Raw genomic sequence first — 19,894 nt, forward strand, 5'->3', positions numbered from 1 at the left:
TTTATTTAAGGATAAACTTTATTCAAATCTTGTATTAGAATACTTCCAAATTCAAACAGAATGTTAGTCAAATGTTTAGACAAACAGGCAAAGATTCAAAATCAAGACAAAATTCTGAAGGAGATCCTGCTAAAAAGCTATCCTAAGTAGAATCAAATAATGTACTTGTCATGAGCCTTTATTTTTCTATTTTAATGTAAACACTGTATTTGAAAGGTACCAAAATAGTTTTTTGAAATGTAATGTCTTAGTGAACTGTTTAGCAAAATAAATCCTTCCAACTAATTAGAAACATAAGACAATAAAGAAGAAAGATCCCAGATCCGTATATACAACAGTATCACTATAAATATACTCCACTGTCAACCTGAGACCTATTTTGTTTTCCACCTATATAAAAGTTTTTGAAAATGACAACTTCTTGTGGTTACATGTTTTCAATTTTCTCAAATATTCTGTTGGTCTGGGTAAGATGCCACTTGTTCAAGGGCAGCTTCTGACTGATTGGCCACAGCTATAGATCCACAATTAAATCTCCATCATCTCCAAACCCCTGAAACAAAAAGAGAAAAACTTCAAACTGAGAAAGAAACATACAAACAAAAAAATTTATTTCCACGGGTGTTACCATGACAAATGCAAAGTTCTCTAAAAGGGAGAGGGGACAGATGAGTAGTCTAGTTACTACAGGGCATTATTTCCATAGAAATAATGTTTTATTTTATTATTAATATTTTGGTTCTCACACTGTACCATCAAATCAAGTTTCTCTAAAAAATTATGAAATTGGCATATTTTATATTTTGCTAGAATGGTGTGAACAAGGCTGATAATCAATTAGTTCTTTGTCCTTTTGATTTGTATATATTTTCACATGATATTAAAGCTATCATGAGCTGATTTTATTCTCAACGTGCCTCAATTCTAAGAACATTGCATTATTTATGAACAAGAATGTGCAATACCAAGAACCAACCAATAATTTGAATCTTATATAAACTAAAGATTCAAAAATTCCAAGAGATTATTTAACAAAGATCATTTGAACATATGAGTTAATTAACAGATAAAATTCTTTAAAATGTGAATTTATCACATTCATAATTTAACTTTCAAGATTAATTCAATTAACAAATTTCCTATATTTCAAGAAATCCTCATTTTGGTTATTTATTCCCATAAGTATATTTAAACTTTTTTTTTACCTAAAGTAGTTTTTCTTCCCTGCTACCTATGTCCAGAGAAATTGATAAACCATTTTTGTTTGAGGGATTCAGCATAACAGTATTTTGAGAGACTGTAATTCTGGGTGATAAAAGTATTTTGTTTTAAAAACACAAGTTACCTTTAAATGTGGTATCACCTGATGACATGAAGTAAAGATCTTTCCTTACTCTTTGGGATACAGCCTAACAAAAGGAACCTTTGAATTGCTATTGATTCTTTATCATGAGTACAAAATAATTCAAATCAGAAATGGAACCACAGATAAGCCAGAAAAGATGTAAACAACGAAATGTATTTTTATCAAAATTATGACAATCTGATTTTATAATGAGGATCATGTGAAGTACATTTTCTATTCTTCAAATACTCATTTCTCTAGAACATACCCCTGGAGCACTCTACACGGGGCGTAAAGTACCCTTTTCCAATGTTTAGCTCCCAAACCCCCAACAACTCTGGTAATTGGTGAAGGAGGGAGGCATATCATTGTTCAAGGGGCTGTTATTAAAACACAGTATCCATGTAGAGCCACAGATGCTTTATTAAAGACAATGAAAAGGGAAATATTTCTCCTATATTCCTTTTAACAACCAACAGCAACATGTGCATGCATTATGTGATACAGAAACTAATTCACAAGATACCCTTATGGTAAAATAAAATAACTCAGATAAGAAACCATTTTTTTAAAAAAAGTAATTAGATTCCTAGATCATAGTGACTTGAGGTATCATAAAAACTTCATGCATAGTACAATATTCACTTTGTAAGGAAAGCTAGCTCATTTGTAGACAGGTATCCAGATTTAAGAGCTTCCTCAAATTTGAGGGAAGGATATTTAAATGTCATTAGTAGCCAAATCAAAAATTTTAGAGTCTTACTCATAAGTAATTTCTATATGTCTGCTAACTGGCTTAGTCAAAGCCAGAGGTAGTTATCTATTTACTTATCTAGATACATAATTTTATGTTTACTTTAAATAGTCCTAAATAGTTCTTTTCTATGTGGCAGGGATAGAGAACTTTATCCAAACTGAATCTTGTATGTACATATGTATGCATTTGGCTCTGGATTCTTCATAATTAATGGATGGAGACAACCCGAATGTAAAAAGTTTTAGTAAATACTGAGGCAAAAAGTGTAGTAGGCTGTTATTTCTGACCTAAGCAAAAAAGTAATTAACATAATGTAAAGAGAGATGTTCAATGATTTTTAAGGGTAAAAATTTCAAATGACCTAAATATCCAACACTATGGGAAATATTTACTACATCATGGCTCACTAGTGTCATGCAGCATTATTCAGCTATTAAATATTGTCTATGGCCTTCTGAGTGCAGCCAAGATGGAATAAGCTGACTATAACCTCTCTATCACTGATTACAACGAAAAATTCTAGACAGAATATAAAAAGCAACTACTCAAAGATTCAAAAGTGAACAGGAATAGGTAGATTAAGAATTAAAGTAAAAACGTGAATAATGACTCACAACAGGAGTGAGTTTCACAGGTCTTTTCTTTTTTTTACTTCTTTGTCTCCTGATTTTGATCTAAGGGTGGGCCAAATCAAAACTGCCCAGCTAGGGTAGACAGCAAAATTCTAGAGAAATTTCTTATTTACAGTCAGTGGACTAGGGATAAAGGAACCCTGAATGCTAGAGAGTAAGAAATAGGTAGGAAATCTCTTTGCTGTATTGTGGTGTTATTTTTTTTTTTCTGTTTTTCCTCTGGCCCTGCCCTGAGGGTGGCTAGCCCCAGTTACTGCCTGGTGACAGCTATGGCAACATAGGCACCTACAAATGTGAGAGATGACCCATCTCTCCAGCCAGTGGAACCAGGAAAAGAACTTTCTGTCGTCTGAAGAGTAGTAATAGGAGATTGTTTTTGTTATCTCTTTATCTGCTTCTTATGTGCAATCAAACAGAACTGTGTGGTGGAACAGAGGTTGAGAGAAAAATACTGTCTGGCTAGGGGACCAGAAAAAGGGGCCATTGGAGGCTGGATAAAACAAGATCCTGGGAGCCAGAAAATGTGGAGAACATCTCAGAGAGAAAAGAGTTGAAAATATTTAACTCCTAACGCTACACGTGAACTGTAAGTCTCAGGATTGCCCCGAGCTATGCACATGCAGAACAGAGCCAAACAAGCACAGCGAAGTCTCTGACACCTAACTATTATATAAACCACTGACCAAAGTCCCTGACTACCCTGGGTGGCTTATGTACCAGGAGGATCTGAACAGCAAAGGCATTGAAAACTAAACCAACAGGAGAATCACTAACTACAGAAAGAGAAACAGAACATGTGGTATGAATTGAAATCAGCCAATCATCTGCTATAACAAAAACTTAAACATTCTCCAGATTTTAACAGGACCCAAAGTCTTAAAACATAATATGCAAAATGTTCAGGATATAATCCAAAATTACTCAACATACAAAGAACCAAGGAAAGCTGACCATTTCTCTAGGGGAAAGAAAATCAACAGCTACAAACCCCAAGAGGACCAGATATTAAAACTATCAGGCAAAGATTATGAAGTGAGAAGTTCAAGAAGTTCAACCAACCCCAAACAGGATAAACTCAAATGCCCAGACACATCATAATGTCACGGCAAATTGCCCACCATAGAGTCTTAAATGAAGAAAATCAGAATATAAAACTACACATAGGATGAAATCAATTGTGTCTAAACTATGTAGATGCAATACTTACATTACATATAAACAGAAAAACTATAAAAGAAAACCAAACTGGTCAACCTACTTGTCTCTGGATGGGTATATTACAGGTGATTGTTACTTTCTCATTTTTAATATTGCTGTATTTCCCAGGTTTTCTGCATTTAATATATATTTTATGAGAGTCATGAACACCAAAACATTTTCTAATCAAGGAGTAAAACATTAATAACTAGTTTTCTCAGAAGAATACTTGGCATAAGGACCAAAATCATCCATTTTGTTATTGCTGCTTTTAACTATTGTCACAGGGTTTTTCTCCCATTTTCCAAACGCAAGGGCTTTGGAAATAGTTTGTTAAATCACCTTTCAAAATGAAGAACAATGCTCTCACTAATTACTACTTATAGAATTCCATACCTCAGGTGGACGCTTATCCGATTTGGGTATGCCATTCCAGACATTCTCAGGGTTCACTATCTCCTCCAAACCATTTGAAAGGTTCAAAACCTACAGGAAAAAACAAGTTTTTTTTTTTTTTTAAGTGTCCAATTCAAAAAAATAACTGATTTATGTACCAGAGCAATTATTTAAAAAATGAAATACTATCATTATTATTATTTTGAGATAGGGTCTTGCTCCATCGCCCAGGCTGGAGGGCAGTGGCAGGATCACAGCTCACTGTGACCTCGACCTCCTGGGCTCAGGCAATCTGCCCACCTCAGCCTCCTGAATAACTGGGACTACAGGCGCACACCACCATGTCCAGCTAATTTTTTGTATTTTGGGTAGAGACAGGGTTTCACTATGCTGCCCAGTCTGGTCTCAAACTCCTTGGCTCAAGCAATCCACCTACTTTGGCCTCCCAAAATGCTAGGATTACAGGCATGAGCCACCACACCTGGCCCTAAAATGAAATACTTTCAAAAACAATGAAAATGAATGTATTGAACTTCAACCTTATGTTTCAAACTCCATGCTACTTCAGTTTCCCAAACATATACAGAGTATCTATGACTGGTGATCAAAGATGGATAAAATTTCAACATCAAATAGTTCAAAATCTAGCGGAGGAAAGACCTCTAAGCAGATAATTACAATACACTATAGAAGTACAGACTTCTGTAGTAAGGGGTATAGGAATGTAATACAGAAATAAGGCCTTTTTGGGAGGGGGGGGAAGGTTGAGGACAAGGATAAATTTAGAAAACAACATCAGTGAATGCTCCCTGGTAGATGCAATGGGTAAGTAAATTGGAATTAACCAGTTTGGTAACAGGATGGAATATAGGTAAAATAGAACTGAATTATTAAATATATCAAAACAGCAAGGAGATTGTATACGTAAGAGAAGCCAAGAAGTTTGATGTCCATCTAATATAAAGTACAAAATATAAAGAATTAGGGCCAAAGAGAGTAAATAAACACTTAACCCTAAAGGATTTCCTATGCCATGTTAATGAGCTTGACTTTTATGTTCCAGGTCAGGGGCTCTCCAATTTTAATGGAATATGAATGCACATTCTGGAATCCTAACCCCAGAAATTCTGAATTAGCAGGCCAGGCCAAGGCCTAGGAATCTATAATACAATTAAAAAATACAGCAGGTAATTCTCAAACAGGTGATTTTCAAATCACAGGAGAAACACAATCAACTGGAAGTCCCTAATAAGTTTTACACAATAATGATGTAAACAAATTTGCATTTTACAAACTTCACCCTGACATCGTGGACCATCAATTTAAAGAAGACTAGAAGCAGCAAACAAAATAGAAGGTTATTAGAGGAATGTAGTTGTGAAATGACTCAACTAAGGTAGTGGCATTAGATATAAAAAATTCCAACTAAGAGGTAAGATGTGTAAAGTGTGGAACTAGGTGACTAACAGAATTTAGAAAGAGTGAGAGAGAGAGATGATACAGCCTAGGATGATTTCTTGCTATGACTCTTATATATGGAGATTTTAAATATTTGTGCATTACATCAAATTATCAGGGGGAACAAACAGGTAAACATTTGTTCAACTGCATTCTCTAGTCTGACAGAGTCTGGTAAAATTTCCTTAATTGTCTGCAAAAACATTTGGAGATAAAGGACTTAAACGTCACTTACCCTTGTTCCTTCTTCAGCTGTTTCTAAAATCTCACATTTAGACCATGTGTTTCTTAGACTTGACCACACAACACATTTAGATCCAACAGTAAAGGCTTTCAGAGTGTAGGTGTTCTGTGGTTGAGCTGCCAAATTGAATTAAGACTCAATGCATATCTCTTAATTCCTTAATGTAACATATGCAAGCAAAGCATTTTCCTAATCTGCATTATTTCTATATCATCAATATCATGTAATTAGTACATTGGTATGACTGTCTCCCTCAATTTTGTTTAAAATTCTTCTAGCGCCCCTCCCCCATATAATCTCTAACTGCTTTTCTAAACCAACAAACCAAACAAAAAATCACCATCATAAGGATGTGAATCTGATTTCTAACATTGAAAATTGCTAATAAAATATGGTACTATTAAGACAAGTGTCTTTTACACTTACAACAGCCATTTCTATAACAAAGCAGCATGTTACAAATGAGCAGACATTCTTATCACAGTTAATACTTACTATTATTAAATGTGACAATGAGGAATAAATATCTAATGCAAGGGAAATACTTAAATAACTTATGTGTACCGACAGGATGGCATACCATGCAATTAAAATATTTTGAAAGCATTTTTAAGGGACTAAAATGCAGGATTCAATACTGTATGATAGTATGATCTAAATTGTTTTTAAAACTGTGTAGTAGACACACACAAAGACGGTAAAAGACAACAAAAAGAAAATACATCATGGTGTTAACATTGATAACTTCTTGTTGATTTTCATTCTATTTCATTATTTTCCTTATTTTTACAATGGTTCAAATTTAATAATACAAAAAACGACATTTAAAAGTATAGCATTGATTATAAAAGCTAAAAGTTACTCATTTAAAATTTTAAGTAGCAAAGAAAACAGCAGTAAAAATAATTTATAAAAAAGTTAATATAATAGATGTTCTCCAAGATTTACTCATGAGAAAGTATTAATATAGGCTACCTACATCTATTTTTTTTTGTTTAAGGGTTTCTAATGAATTGCAAGATCAATGCATGATACAGTTAAGTCTAAAAGACCGTGTTAAAATAATCCTTACTGTAAATTTATGCCTACCGTAGTACTTGGCAAGGGAATACCATGTTTTATAAAACTTACCAACACTTGCCCTCTTGATTATAAATGTGATTACATTTTAAATGTGATTACCTTTTGGAGACTCAGATTTTAAGCATTCAATTTTTAAACACAAAACTAATATTTCAGCATTTCTTCCAGCATATAAAATTTTGCACTGATTTCACAATATATTTTCCCCAAGTTTAAAATACCCTTCATAAAATCCAATCTGATTCACTTCCCAGGTTTTTAATCTTTTTTACAAAAAATTATTTTTTAGAAATCCATGTAAGAATTACTCTCTTTTCTTTAAAACAAACAACAACTTTGGAAAGTCACTATGTTAAACTTAAAAGTAAAAGGACACTTTGGGAGGCTGAGGCAGGAGGATTGCTTGAGCCCAGGAGTTTGAGACCAGCCTGGATAACACGACGAAACCGTCTCTACAAAAAATACAAAAATTAGCTGGGCGTGGTGACACACGCCTGTAGTCCCAGCTACTCAGTAGGCTGGGCTGGGGTGGGAAGATCACTTGAGTCCAGGAGGCAGAAGCTGCTGTGAGCCAAGATCACACCATTGCACTTCAGCCTAGATGACAAAGCAAGACCTCGCCTCAAACAAATAAACAAACAAACAAAATAAAAAAAGTAAATGGGAAAAAAAATTCACATACCTGAGACATGATCTGGTAAACCATTATTGTGCTTGCTTCCATCACTGCTTTCTTCCTCAGAGAACAAAGGCATCAATGCTGAAATGTCATCCCTGTTTTTATACTCTATAAATTCTTCTTCATATATATTCATTTCAATCTGTGTTTTAGGATCACAATCTGCTCCATGTAGATGCAATGACATCCTGTGCTGGTCATCAAAAGATTCTACACAACTTGCCTTTCTCACGTCCTCAGTACACATGCACTCTTGTGCTTTCTGACTAACTCCTAAAGACAAAGGATCCATCTTGTCATCTAAAGGCAGCTGGGCTGTAGGTAACTCTAGTTCTGGTTGTTTCTCAGCTTCACAGGTGAGAGGAAGCTGCCCTGTAAATAGCTCCAGGGCACCTTTTGTGACACACTCTTGGGAGAGTGGCATACTTGGTGGCACCAGGCTTAGCTCCTCTTTTTCTTCATCCACCACCAGAGAATTCTGTAACTCAATGGATTCCAGCTCTAAGAATTCTTTTGATTCATCATCAGGAGAAAGTGGCACCTCAAGTGAATTCAGTTCTAGTATCTCCTTTGTTTCATTACCATGCGGTAGTAATGTGTTAAATCCTGTAATTAGGTATTTATCATCAAACTCTGCTTTGTCAACAAGATGACACTCTACTTCACCTTCCAGTTCCTCAGTATCAATTTTATCTTTGCAGGGGTTTTCAAAACCTTCACAAATCTTATCAGTTTTAGGGTCACGGAAGTTACTTGGTTTGGTTCCGATATTGTTTACATCTTTTTCAGTTCTTTCAGCAAGCTCATCTGCCTGTTCCATATATATTTTATTTTGGACAGCTTTATTACTTAATTTCTTAAGTCCTACATCAAGATTGCAGGACCCAAGAGCCTGCTTTATCTCCGAGTCCGTATTTTCATAGGGAAGAGCACTTTTAGTAATACCAATCTTAGAATATTTCTCCATTTTCTCATTAATACTTTTACCTTTGCTTTTCAAGTCGACAATTGCTAAAGGGATATCACAAACATCCCTTCTGATTTCTAATATCGTTATTTCCAACACATCTTCTGTTACTATTTCATAGAAATAGTCATTTCCCTCTTGAGAACATACTCCTTCTGAAATGTGAAATCCCGAGAGGCAACATGGAAAGGCTTGCATGGGAACCAACAAAAGTTCAGAAGGAATGGCCCAGAGTGCTTTTGGGTCCACACAGTCTTCAACGTTTCCAAAGTCCACAAGTCTGACAGATACAAGATAATCTTCACAAATATTAGTGATAAGTGCTCTATAATAATGTCCATCTTCTCTGTATCTTATTATACAAGGATCTCCAATATAAGGACATGGGATACAATTTCTCCTGTTTACTACCTGTTCTCCAGCAGTCTGTACTTCTACTTCTAAATACTGAAGTTTCTCTGTATCAGCAAACTGACACCAAAAGTACTCAGGTCCATCTATCACAGTGGCATAAGCTCTTACCATTTTTTTTTCCGGATTATACCAGTTAAGAAATACTGAAGTGTCAACATCTGATTTGTTAACAGAGTTTGAACTGGCACCTTTAATTACTTGGGTAGAAAGTTCTATTTGAGATTTTTCACTGACAGTATACCTGTTAATCATATCATCTGCTATGATCCCATGTTCATCAGCAAGAATAACTTCCCATCTGTCTCGAAATTTAACAAATTCACATCTTATTGCAGTCTCGCTGGTCCGTTGGGAAAAGTAATACATCATTTTCTTAGAGATTTTATTGTCAGGAACCCCAAATCCCTGCAAGGAGCAATGAATGCACAATCCTGGCAATACTGCATTAACAAGGTCAAGCCTACCTATTTTGTTAGTATGAACCACAGAAACATTGCCATAATCTATAAACTGCACAGAGAGAAGGTCATTGGGTTGTTGCTCCTTGACCACAGCACGATACCATAAATTGTCTTCTGGGAAAACAGCACATATCACATCTCCTCTTTGCAAAGGTGGACCTGCATAATATTCGGGCCCTGTTTTAACACTGTTTAATCTCTCTGAAAGATGACTAATTTCAGATTCATCTTCTATTAATTGAACATAAAAATCTGAAAGATCATTTATATGAGAAACATATACAGTTGTTTTAAATCCAGGCATTATAGTCTTCTGTGGGAACTCACAAAATTTCAGAGGCAAATCTTTGTCACATGAACCTATTTTTCTCTCTGAAAGAGTGGCTTCTACTCTTGCTGTTTTCAAGAGTGTCTCAGCACAAATTTCTTCTTTCTTTTCTGTTGTTAATGGAAACACTTGACTATTTTTATTTCCCACAGAGTCTTGATATTGAGTGACTAAGTTTGTTTTTGTTAAACTTTGTAAAAGTCTGAGTTCCTTGTATGATGAGTTGATCTTAGGTTTATATGACTGTTCTGAAATTTTTTTATTATGTAACTTGTTCCCTACTGATTTACTTAAATACTCTGTACATGGCAACTTCATATTCTCATTTTTTTCTGCAAGATTTTCAGTTGTAGAAGGGAGCACTTCACTTTCTTTTTTTCTTATTCTATCTTTGTAACTAAGTAGCCACAACTTCTTATTAATACTAGCACTAACTTGAATATTATCACCATATAGTTCTATAATCAGTGTTCCATCTGGATCTTTTGCTACAACTAAAGCCTTCAATGACTTATCTAAAATAGTCTCCTGAAACCACACCACCACTTCTTCTGGTATATGATCAGGAATATCAGATAATGAACATCTGACAGCTTGCATGGGCAAAAGTAAGACATCATATGCATCACTAGGTATTGGAAGCAGATCATCACTTGTTACTACATAAATATTCCCAAAATCAACAAAGAAGACTTTCTTTGGCTCTTTTTCTATTACTATGCCCCTATACCAGTTTCCATCAGTATACTTGGCAAGGCACAAGGTTCCAGGGTTCAAGGGAGATGTTTTTAAATTCAGCAAAACTTTACTTAATTGTGTAATACTACATGACAACTGTTCTAAAATACTTGCATTTCTTGCCAGCTGGCAATAAAATGTCCAAGGGTCATCAATATGCGTTATATACACTAATTCTTCACTTCCAATTTTCATATCATGCGTAGAATAGAAGTAGGAATGTAGCTGAACAGAGGACTCCAAAGGCTTCTGAAGTTTTACCGGTCTCGCAAGTCTCTTTTCTACCAAGAAATGGCATGCGCTCTGAAAGGGTGTTAGCAAATCTACAATGTTAAACAGTTCTTCATTATTAATTGAAGCCAGAGCAAATACTGTACATTTTAATTCTAGATTTTTTTGCCATGCATTATCTACAAATTCATTGAAAGCCTGTATCGCCTTTACATCCCAAACAAAGGGATTTTGACCATTTGGTTGAATTAAATTATAAAGACTGCACCTAAAAGCCTGAGCCTTAACCTTGAGAAATTCTTCACCAATTGAATAAATCTTCTTCACAGATACCATTTCTCTGTCTCCATAATCTACAAATATTACATTGACATGCTCCACAGATTGTATACCACTAATGAGTGCTCTGGACCATTGTCTGTTTACCGTTCGCTTAGCCAAACAAGCAGGCGTGTTCCCCTGGTGAGGAGCAGCTATATTTTTGCAATAGTACTGAATATCAGACATTAGAGTTTTAAGTCCTTGTATGTTCCTGGTCAGCTGACACCAGAAAGAGCCAGGGTTTTCAACATAAGACACTCTGACTTCTACTGTACTTCCAACTTCCAGCTCTCCTTTACAAGAGGAGCCTGGCTTAATTTCCAAGAAATTCTGTATAAGAGGAAAATAAACAGATGCTCTTTTCACTTTTTCCTGCACAACTAGTTCAGATGAACCATTTGTCACAACTCTTGTGTCACTCAAAGCTTTTGAAACAGATGTGGTTTTATTCTCTCTCATGGCTTTCTGCTCTCCTTCTCCAGTCTTGGCAAAAGGTATTTTGTTATTCTCCGTAGTAAAATGATTTGAAACATGCCCTGGGGAGTGGGCATTTACTGGGATATTTTCCTTTGTTTCAAATTCCTGATACTTGGCATATCCAGCTTGGGCAATTACCTTACTGATGTTTTCTTCCCCTGTTCTTGATTCATCAAGAATCTCAATAACATATTGATGACCCTGTTTATCAAGAATATGGATGACTAATTCTTTGTGGAGCACAGTCTTTTCAAAAAAGGAAACTGCCTCCTGGCTCCAAGTTTTTCCCAAAGGCCAAATATCAGCTAGGGTGCACTTCAGAGCCAATATTGGTAGCTGCCTAAACTGAGGAAGCAGCATCCGTACGTCATACCAGTCCACATTTTCCGAATTGCCTCGGTCAACTAAGAATACATCCACACTCCTGTCATCCAATTTGGTGACTATGGCCCTATAATAACCATTTTCTTTCCACTTGACACAGCAAAGGTCATCAGGTTCAGGTTTCAAAACTACACCATCCAGCTTACTGGCAGAGGAATAGAAACTGCACATTCTCCTCATCAGCTTACTGAAGGTGACATTGTGTTTCCTCAACCTAATCCAAAACTCAGAAGGATTTTTAACAAACTCTACCTGTGCATCGTAGAAGGCATTCATCTTTAACCTGATAGATCTTAAGGCTGGGAGTGAAATCTCTTCATCTACTTCTTCAGCAGGAGACTGAGACTGAGGAGATGTTTCTGGTTCCTCTTCCTCTGTTCCCTGGCTCTGAAGGACTCGGTCAGCCAAGCAACACGACTGTACTCCAAACACACGGTTCAGATTAATCCCATCTTCTCCATACAGGGTGACATAATATACATGCTCAAAGGAGCAATAAAATTCAATCTTTGCATTCACTGCCTTGCCCAGTATCAGTGCCTTCAGATTACCGACCTGTGACCGAGACCAGCCTCTCCCACCATCCCAGAGTCCATACAAAGCGCAAGGGTAGGTCACCACCGGCATTCGAAAATATTCAGGCAACAAGTACCGAAGGCTGCTGCAGCTCACTAACTCCTTCCTTCCATAGTCCACGTGAAGCACCTGGGCACAGCGCTGGGGCCGAAAAGTCTCAAGCAAGAGTGCTCTGTACCAATGTCCATTCAGGCCACAGGATGCACAAGGAGAGCCCGGCTTGTCTGGGCTCTCCTCCCTCTCCTCCCAGGTGGCGCTGGTACAGTTCTCATCCCCTGTCCCTGTGGAACCCCGGTATACCTGGGCCATACTCTCAGAGAGGCGGTGGATCTCCTGCGAGAGGCTGCGGAGCTGGCAGTGAATGCGGTGGGGATGGCACACTTGGGTTACGACCACGGGCTCCGTCACGCCCAGCTGCAGCTGGGGATAGAAGTAATCCAGACCAGGCTGCTTTTGCTTCTGCGGGACTCGCGAGAGAACCGGGACCCCAGAGCCCACGCTAGCAGTGGCCGCTGTGAGATAGCGCTCCAGCAACGAACGGAAGAGGCTGTCGGGCACCCGCCGGGCCAGGCCCAGCTCCCGCATCTGTTGGAACACATCGGGCACCTCCAGGAGGACCAGGCGATGGAGTAGCAGCACGTCCAGGACGCACCCGTGCACCTCCTTGCCCTGAAGATTGCTAAGGAAGTCCACAGCGTCGGCAGGCCAGTGCTGCGGCTCGCCCGCGCCCGCGCCGCAGCCTGCCGGCACCAGGCCCGCCAGCACGCAGCCGAGCACTTCCGAGGGCAAGTAGAAGAACTCTCTGCGCCCGGGCGCCAGCGAGCCTGCGCCGGCAGTGATGGTGCGGCCCTCGTCCAGCAGGAAGACACGGCTCTCCTGTGCCTGCCGGCTGACCACGCGGCAGCGGTGCCACAGAAGCCCCACCTGCACCAGGCACAGCTCGCCGGGCGAGGCCGAGGCGCTGCCCAGCGCCCATTGGCCGCGCGTGGCCGCCGCTTCCTGGATTTCCCGGCTCAGCCGCAGGTACTCGCCCCGCCGCTCGCCCACCAGCCCCCACAGCTGCACCGGGATCACATCGGGATGCACGTCCACGAAGGATACTCGCAGGGCCAGCGAGGCCCCTGGCGCCGGCATTCCGGGCGTCGAGCACATCTTGACGGCGCGGTGCGGCCCCCACTTCCGGAAATTCAGGGCCGCGCGTCAGGGCCTTGAAATCCTCCGCGCCGCCAAAAGGCGAGTCCCAGCCAAACTATGTTCAAAGGACCCCAGGGAGGGGAAGAGCGCCGGAGAGGCGTTTCCTCAGCAACCCCCCCTCCGGGACTCACGCAGCGACTGGTAAGACCCGGTAGCCCCACCAACCGCCCGAGGTCGCGCCTACGGTACGCATTTACTGCGCTCTGCGCTGCCACTTCCGGCCGCGGGAAGTGGGCGGAGCCAGTCGAGGCCTGGGGTTGGCCTAACGCCTAAGGGCCTAAGGAACTTTTTGGGACGTTCAGGAGACCCCGAAGTGGGAGGTTTTGGACACAACTTGCATCTCCTCAGAGCACCTTTGACTCTGGAGGCCTCCGTATGAGGGCCTGGCTCTGGCCTGCGGTGAGGACGGACCAGAGAGGGATTTCCTTTTCGTCCGCCCAACTACCAGGGATTGAGCGCTGGGGGCCAGCCACGGTACTAGCCAGTGGTACTAGCCGACAAGAAACGGGAACGAGAAACACAGGAGCCAGTGGCACGTTTCTAGGCGTTAAGGCCGGAACTCCCGGAGGGCCCCGGGCGCTGCCGCGGCTCCTGCTGGCTCAGTGTGTCTGTGGACAGCCAGGTGCTCAGCCTCTGTTCTTTAACCCTGTTTCATCATCTGAATTGGTAGAGTTGATATGAGGTTGAAATAACGTATGAAAGTATATAGCGACGGGTATATTCCCTTCCCACACTTAGCTGATAAGGGTTCCTTTGCTGCTTTGCAGGCTAACTCTGGCATCCCAATTTTGAAGGCATTTTCATTTACTAACAGAGCTAGCACAGAACTGGATTCATAAAAGGAGGCCAAGAGATATGGAATCAACATTCCTTCAAGTCCCTGCTGTATCTACTAAAATCTTAACAGGATAACCCTTTGAGGCCTCTGTTTGTTAAATGTCCAAACCTCCATTTGGAATGGAAAAGTGCAGGTAAATTATGGGAAGTTTCCAGGATATGTCTACATTAGATTTTTGTTCATTTGCAAAGTTAGACACATCCCTGGAAGCTTCTTATAGTTTGCCTGTACTTTTCCTTCTACTCCCTGTTTCGAAATGTCATTAAATACAAATACAATAAGGCAGTGCTTAAAATGACCCTTGCCTAACTGTAAATCTCAGTGTCTTCAATCTGTCCAGATTAGAGGCACCATGTGCTTCCACATCACCCTATGCTTACTTTTTCATGGCACTTTTAACATTGTGTGGCAACTGTCAGATCTCTTATCATTCCGCCAGCCAACAGGTTCCATTTGGCAAGTACCGTTTGTTGGATTCTTGGAATCTAGCTTGGAGTGAAGGCAATTAATATTTGCTAAATGAATATGAATGAATGAATGAATGAATGAATCCAATTTCTCTAAAAGCTTTGGCTTTTTCCTGAAGAACTCATCCTTGAAAACTCAGTTTTCCCATTTTTTTTCTAATTGTTTCCTATTCATTATGGAAGAAAACATTTTATTTAAAACATCTAGCAAAACCTAGCTCAAACGTTTTTTCCTCATGACCCTACTATTCACCCTGGCAGAACTAGTTATTCCTTTTTTTTTTTTAACACACTTCTATATTATCATATTTTGTAGCTCTCTATCTACCACAGTAGGAACATCTTAGAAGCAGGAACATTTCTCATTTTTATGTTCTCGATGCCTAGCCAGTGCTGGACTGTTAGCATCCAGTAAATTTTAACAAAAGGGTAAGCAATCTAACACTATGCCCTTTACAGTGGAAAGAAGGAGTTCATTATAAAATGGTCTTATGAACACTTGAAATTGTTTTATCATTACATGGAATAATGGAGACTTTAATCCATCGTCTATTTCAGGTTCATGTTGTATAACCAAACTCCTTTGTAGACCACAGGGTTGTAGATACTATGACTTACTTTTTCTATTTCATTTGTCCTCCAACCTCCTTTCATGGCTCATGGCCTTAATCCTAGGATGTCTGGGTGTATCACGTGACCGTTATGGGTTGATCCGAATCCCTTACCCCCATCCACCCAGATGTTTCCAATGTCCCACTTTTTCTGTATCTGGAGCAGTTAATGTTAGTTTGTTCTGTCTTGCTCTGCTGTTGGACAAGGACTTGGGTTAATTTTGAAAATCAGGTCAGTGCACTGTGAAGATTAAGCTCCCCTCATATATCTCCCATACTATATTAAGCAAAATATCTTGAGTTTTATAATAAACTTTCCTCCCATTAGTCTTGAGAGGCCCTTGGTTTTGGAAAGGAAGGGAGAGGGGATATTCTTTTTTAGTTATTATTATACTTTAAGTTCTAGGGCATATGTGCTGAACATGCAGGTTTGTTATATAGGTATACACATGCCATGGTGGTTTGCTGCACCCATGACCCCTTAATCTACGTTAGGTATTTCTCCTAATGCTATCCCTCCCCTATCCTTCTACCCCTTGACAGGCCCCGGTATGTGAAGTTTGGGAGAGGGGATAGTCTTATCCTAATACAAATACGTAAAGGATAAAAGGGGAAAGGATAAGGCCAGGGATGAAATATGTATGACAGGTGTTTGAATACTAATATTGTGAGCCACTTCAATATTTTTTATGGAAAAGATGCAGGAAAATTGGGCTAAATAAATCATATTTATTTTGTGCTATCTTAGACCTCTGTATATAGAGAACTCTTAAGTAGAAATGCAGTATACTTTACAGTCTATAGTTTCTATACTACTAGTCGGCCTTGTTTAAAGTTGCTTAGAAAAATTAACATTCACTGGATATTTTTAGAAAACAATTCAAGTAAGAAATACCCTGTTAGGAGAATGAAAAAGACAAGCTATAGACAGGGAGAAAATATTTGCAAACCATATGTCTGATATAGGACTTGTATCTATAATAAATAAACGACTCTCAAAACTCAATAGTAAAAAAAAAATAAATTTGGTAAAAGATATGAAGTAGCATTTCGCAGAGGAGGATGTACAGATGACAAAGAAGAATATGAAAAGATATTCAATGTCATTAGTTATTAGACAGAAAAAAAAAACCCACAATGTTATATCACTACATTCCATGATAATGACTAAGCTAAAAAATTGTGATAACACCAGTACTGGCAAGAATGTAAATAAACTGCATCACTTATGTTGCTGGTAAGAGTGTAAAATGGTACAGCCACATTTTAAAAACTATGTACTTGCCATATGACTAAGAAATTGCATTTAGGCATTTATCCCAAAGAAATGAAAATATGTTCATGCAAAAACCTGTACATGAATGTTAATAGCAACTATATTCCTAATAACCCTAAACTGAAAACAACCTAAATGCCTTTTGATGGGTAAATGGTTCAACAAACTGTGGTACATCAGTACCAAAGGGTCCTACACAGCAATAACAAGGAAAATGAATTATTGATGTGAGCAACAATAGGAAGGTTCTCCATAGAATTTTACTGAGTGAAAAAAATAGTAAAAGGTTACATACTGCATTGTTCTATTTACATAATATTCTTAGATTAACAAATTATAGAGATGGAGAAAAGATTAGTGGCTTCCAGGAGTTAGGGATGGGGAAGAAAAGGGATGAAAGTGGCTATAAAGGGATAGCATCAGCCATGGGCTGATGAACTGTTCTGTATCTTGTGTGTAGTGATAGTTATCAAAGCTACACAAAGGTGATGAAATTGCATGGAATCACACACATCCACACACACACACACACACACACACACAGAGAAATGTGTGCTTGTAAATGAGTGACTTTGGAATCTGGATTGTACCAATGTCTGTTTGCTCCTGGTTTTGATTGTGTACAACAGTTACGGTACATCCCTATACAATTTTTTTGGAAACTTTATGAAAATCTAAAATTATTTCAAAAAAAAGTTTTAAAAAATTCTAAAAAATTAAGATTTTAGTGCCACAAAATACAATTTTATTAGAATACACACACAGACAATTCAAGACCAGATCATTATAGGGGGCAATGAGAGTAGAGAGAGCATAGTCTTTTGAGTTACAGCAGGATTGGCCTCCATTTGTAAGAGCCATGTAACCCAAGCAAATCATTTACTCTCTGTTTCCATATCTGAAAACGGATATAACGACATGCACCTTACACTTTGGTTCCAAGGACTGCATGAATTAATGTAAATACAGTTAACATGTTTGCATTAAATACATACTTGAGATGCAACAAAACATAGTGGGAAAGGAAGGACTTTAGATTTTGAAAGTCCCTGTTTATCATCTCAGGGTGACATGGATAATAAAATTTTCTGAGTTAGGTTCTTCATCTATAAAAATGGAACTATACTTAAATATGATGACTAAATGAGCCAATATGGGTAAAATACCCACCACAGGAAACGTAGTAAGTTGTAGTTATTAGTAATATGAATGAAATTAAAACCTAAAAATATGTTCTCTTCTAAGATTCTTAAAGATTGAAAATCTTAAATTAGGTTTTAAAAAATTTGATCTATTTAGGCATAATTTTGTACAGTAAAACTCACACTTTCATATTGTACAGTTTGATGATATTTTGACAAATCTTTACAGTTTTATTCCCTTAAATATGTCTTTTGAAGAAAAAAGTTTATAATTTTGATGAAACCAAACTATTCACACATTTTTCTTTTCTAAATGGTAGTTTATTTTGTTGTTATTGTTCCACTAAATCTTTTACTAACCCAAGGTGAAAAAACAAAACAAAACAAGAACCCACAAAAACAAACTTTCAGTGTTTTGTTTAGAAGTTTTATAATTTTAGCTCTTGTATTTAGGTCTATGATTCATTTTAAGTTAACTTTTTGTAGTGAGGTAAGGGTTGAGGATTTTATTTTTACATATGGATATCCAATTGTTATATTGCCATTTGTTGCAAAGACTATACTATCCAGTTAAGTTATCTTGGCGCTTTTGCCAAAAGTTAATTGACCATATGTATGTGAGTTTATTCTTTGACTCTTTATTCTGTTGCATCAATCTGTATATCTTTGTGCCAATACCCCTTTGTTTTGATTATTTTCTAAACTGCTTGAAAGCTAATTTTAAAATTAAGTAATATTAATCCTCTAACTTTGTTCTTTTCCTCAAAATTGTTTTGATTTTCTATATGTATTTTAGAATATATTTGTCAACTTCTGCAAAAAAAAAAAAAATCGAAACCTGCTGGGGTTTTATTAGAATTTCATTGTAGGTAGAGATCAATTTGACAAGAATTAACTTTGGAGCAATACTGAGTCTTTTAATCCATGGACACAGTTCATTGCTCTACTAAAATCTTTAATTTCTCTCAGTAATGTTTTATATTCTTCAGTGAACAAATCTTGTACACTTTTGTTAGATTTATATCTAAGTTTTAATGTTTTATGCTATTATAAATAATATTAATTTTTAAATATTTTAGTCCCCAGTTTTCATTGACAGTATATCAAAATATATTTTTGTATATTGGCCTTATATCTTGTGAATTTGCTAGGACTTCATTATTAATTCTTGTAGCTTTTGGTATCCTTGAGGTTTTTTTATATACATAATTATATCATCTGTGAATAAAGGCAGTTCTATGTCTTCTTTTTTAATATATGTGTCTTTTATTTCCTTTTCTTGCTTTACTGCAATGACTAAGAACGTCAGTACGGATTAGAATAAAATGGTGAGAATTGATATTGCCTTGTTCCTGATTTAAGGAGAAAGTCTTTCACCAATACAATGTTAGCTACAGGTTTTACTTAGATCCTTTTTAACAGGATGAGGAAGTTTCTTTTTTTTGCTATTTTGTTGAGAATTTTTATCATCAAATACTATTGAATTTTATCAAATACTTTTTCACATTCTATTGATACATGTTTTGTTTGTTCTGTTAATTGGGTGAATTATATTGATTTTTTAGGATGTTGAACCAATTTTGTATTACCAGGATAAATCTCACTTAGTTATGATGTATTTATACTTTATATGATGCTGGATTTAATTTGCTAATTTTTTTCACATCTATGCACATGG

At 37.7% G+C, this 19,894-nt stretch overlaps 3 protein-coding genes across 7 annotated transcripts in view; 1 reads left to right on the forward strand and 2 right to left on the reverse strand.

Moving 5' to 3' along the window:
• Positions 1–14,074, reverse strand: TDRD6 (tudor domain containing 6). Of its 2 annotated transcripts, XM_017878065.1 has the most exons (4): positions 7,795–14,074; positions 6,021–6,145; positions 4,328–4,417; positions 1–553 (listed from the first exon to the last, which is right to left on the reverse strand). In XM_017878065.1, exons 1-4 carry the CDS (start codon positions 13,838–13,840, stop codon positions 515–517), a joined length of 6,300 nt encoding a protein of 2,099 aa, XP_017733554.1. In that variant the 5' UTR covers positions 13,841–14,074; the 3' UTR covers positions 1–514. The 2 variants fall into 2 exon arrangements, with proteins under 2 accessions (XP_017733554.1, XP_017733556.1); XM_017878067.1 differs by lacking the exon at positions 4,328–4,417.
• Positions 6,052–19,894, reverse strand: part of SLC25A27 (solute carrier family 25 member 27) — a 41,482-nt gene continuing 27,639 nt past the window's right edge. Inside the window, exon 10 of the transcript XR_001886728.1 lies at positions 6,052–6,145. The gene's annotated coding sequence lies outside the window, so the exon portion shown is untranslated. The remainder of the gene's footprint in view (positions 6,146–19,894) is intronic.
• The window catches only part of LOC108533427 (uncharacterized), a 17,312-nt gene continuing 11,360 nt past the window's right edge, over positions 13,943–19,894 (forward strand). For 2 of the 4 annotated variants that reach the window (XR_001886732.1, XR_001886731.1), the window contains exon 1: positions 13,943–14,023. Coding sequence is in view for 2 of the 4 variants with exons in the window: in XM_017878081.1 (XP_017733570.1) it covers positions 14,258–14,504 (247 nt within the window). In the remaining 2 variants the exon portion in view is untranslated. Of the gene's footprint in view, positions 14,024–14,230; positions 14,505–19,894 lie in introns of those variants that run through there. The other 2 variants (XM_017878081.1, XM_017878082.1) reach the window with 1 other exon arrangement.

Source organism: Rhinopithecus bieti, unplaced genomic scaffold (genome assembly GCF_001698545.2).
Source record: "Rhinopithecus bieti isolate Rb0 unplaced genomic scaffold, ASM169854v2 scaffold_9981, whole genome shotgun sequence".
Taxonomy (NCBI): domain Eukaryota; kingdom Metazoa; phylum Chordata; class Mammalia; order Primates; family Cercopithecidae; genus Rhinopithecus; species Rhinopithecus bieti.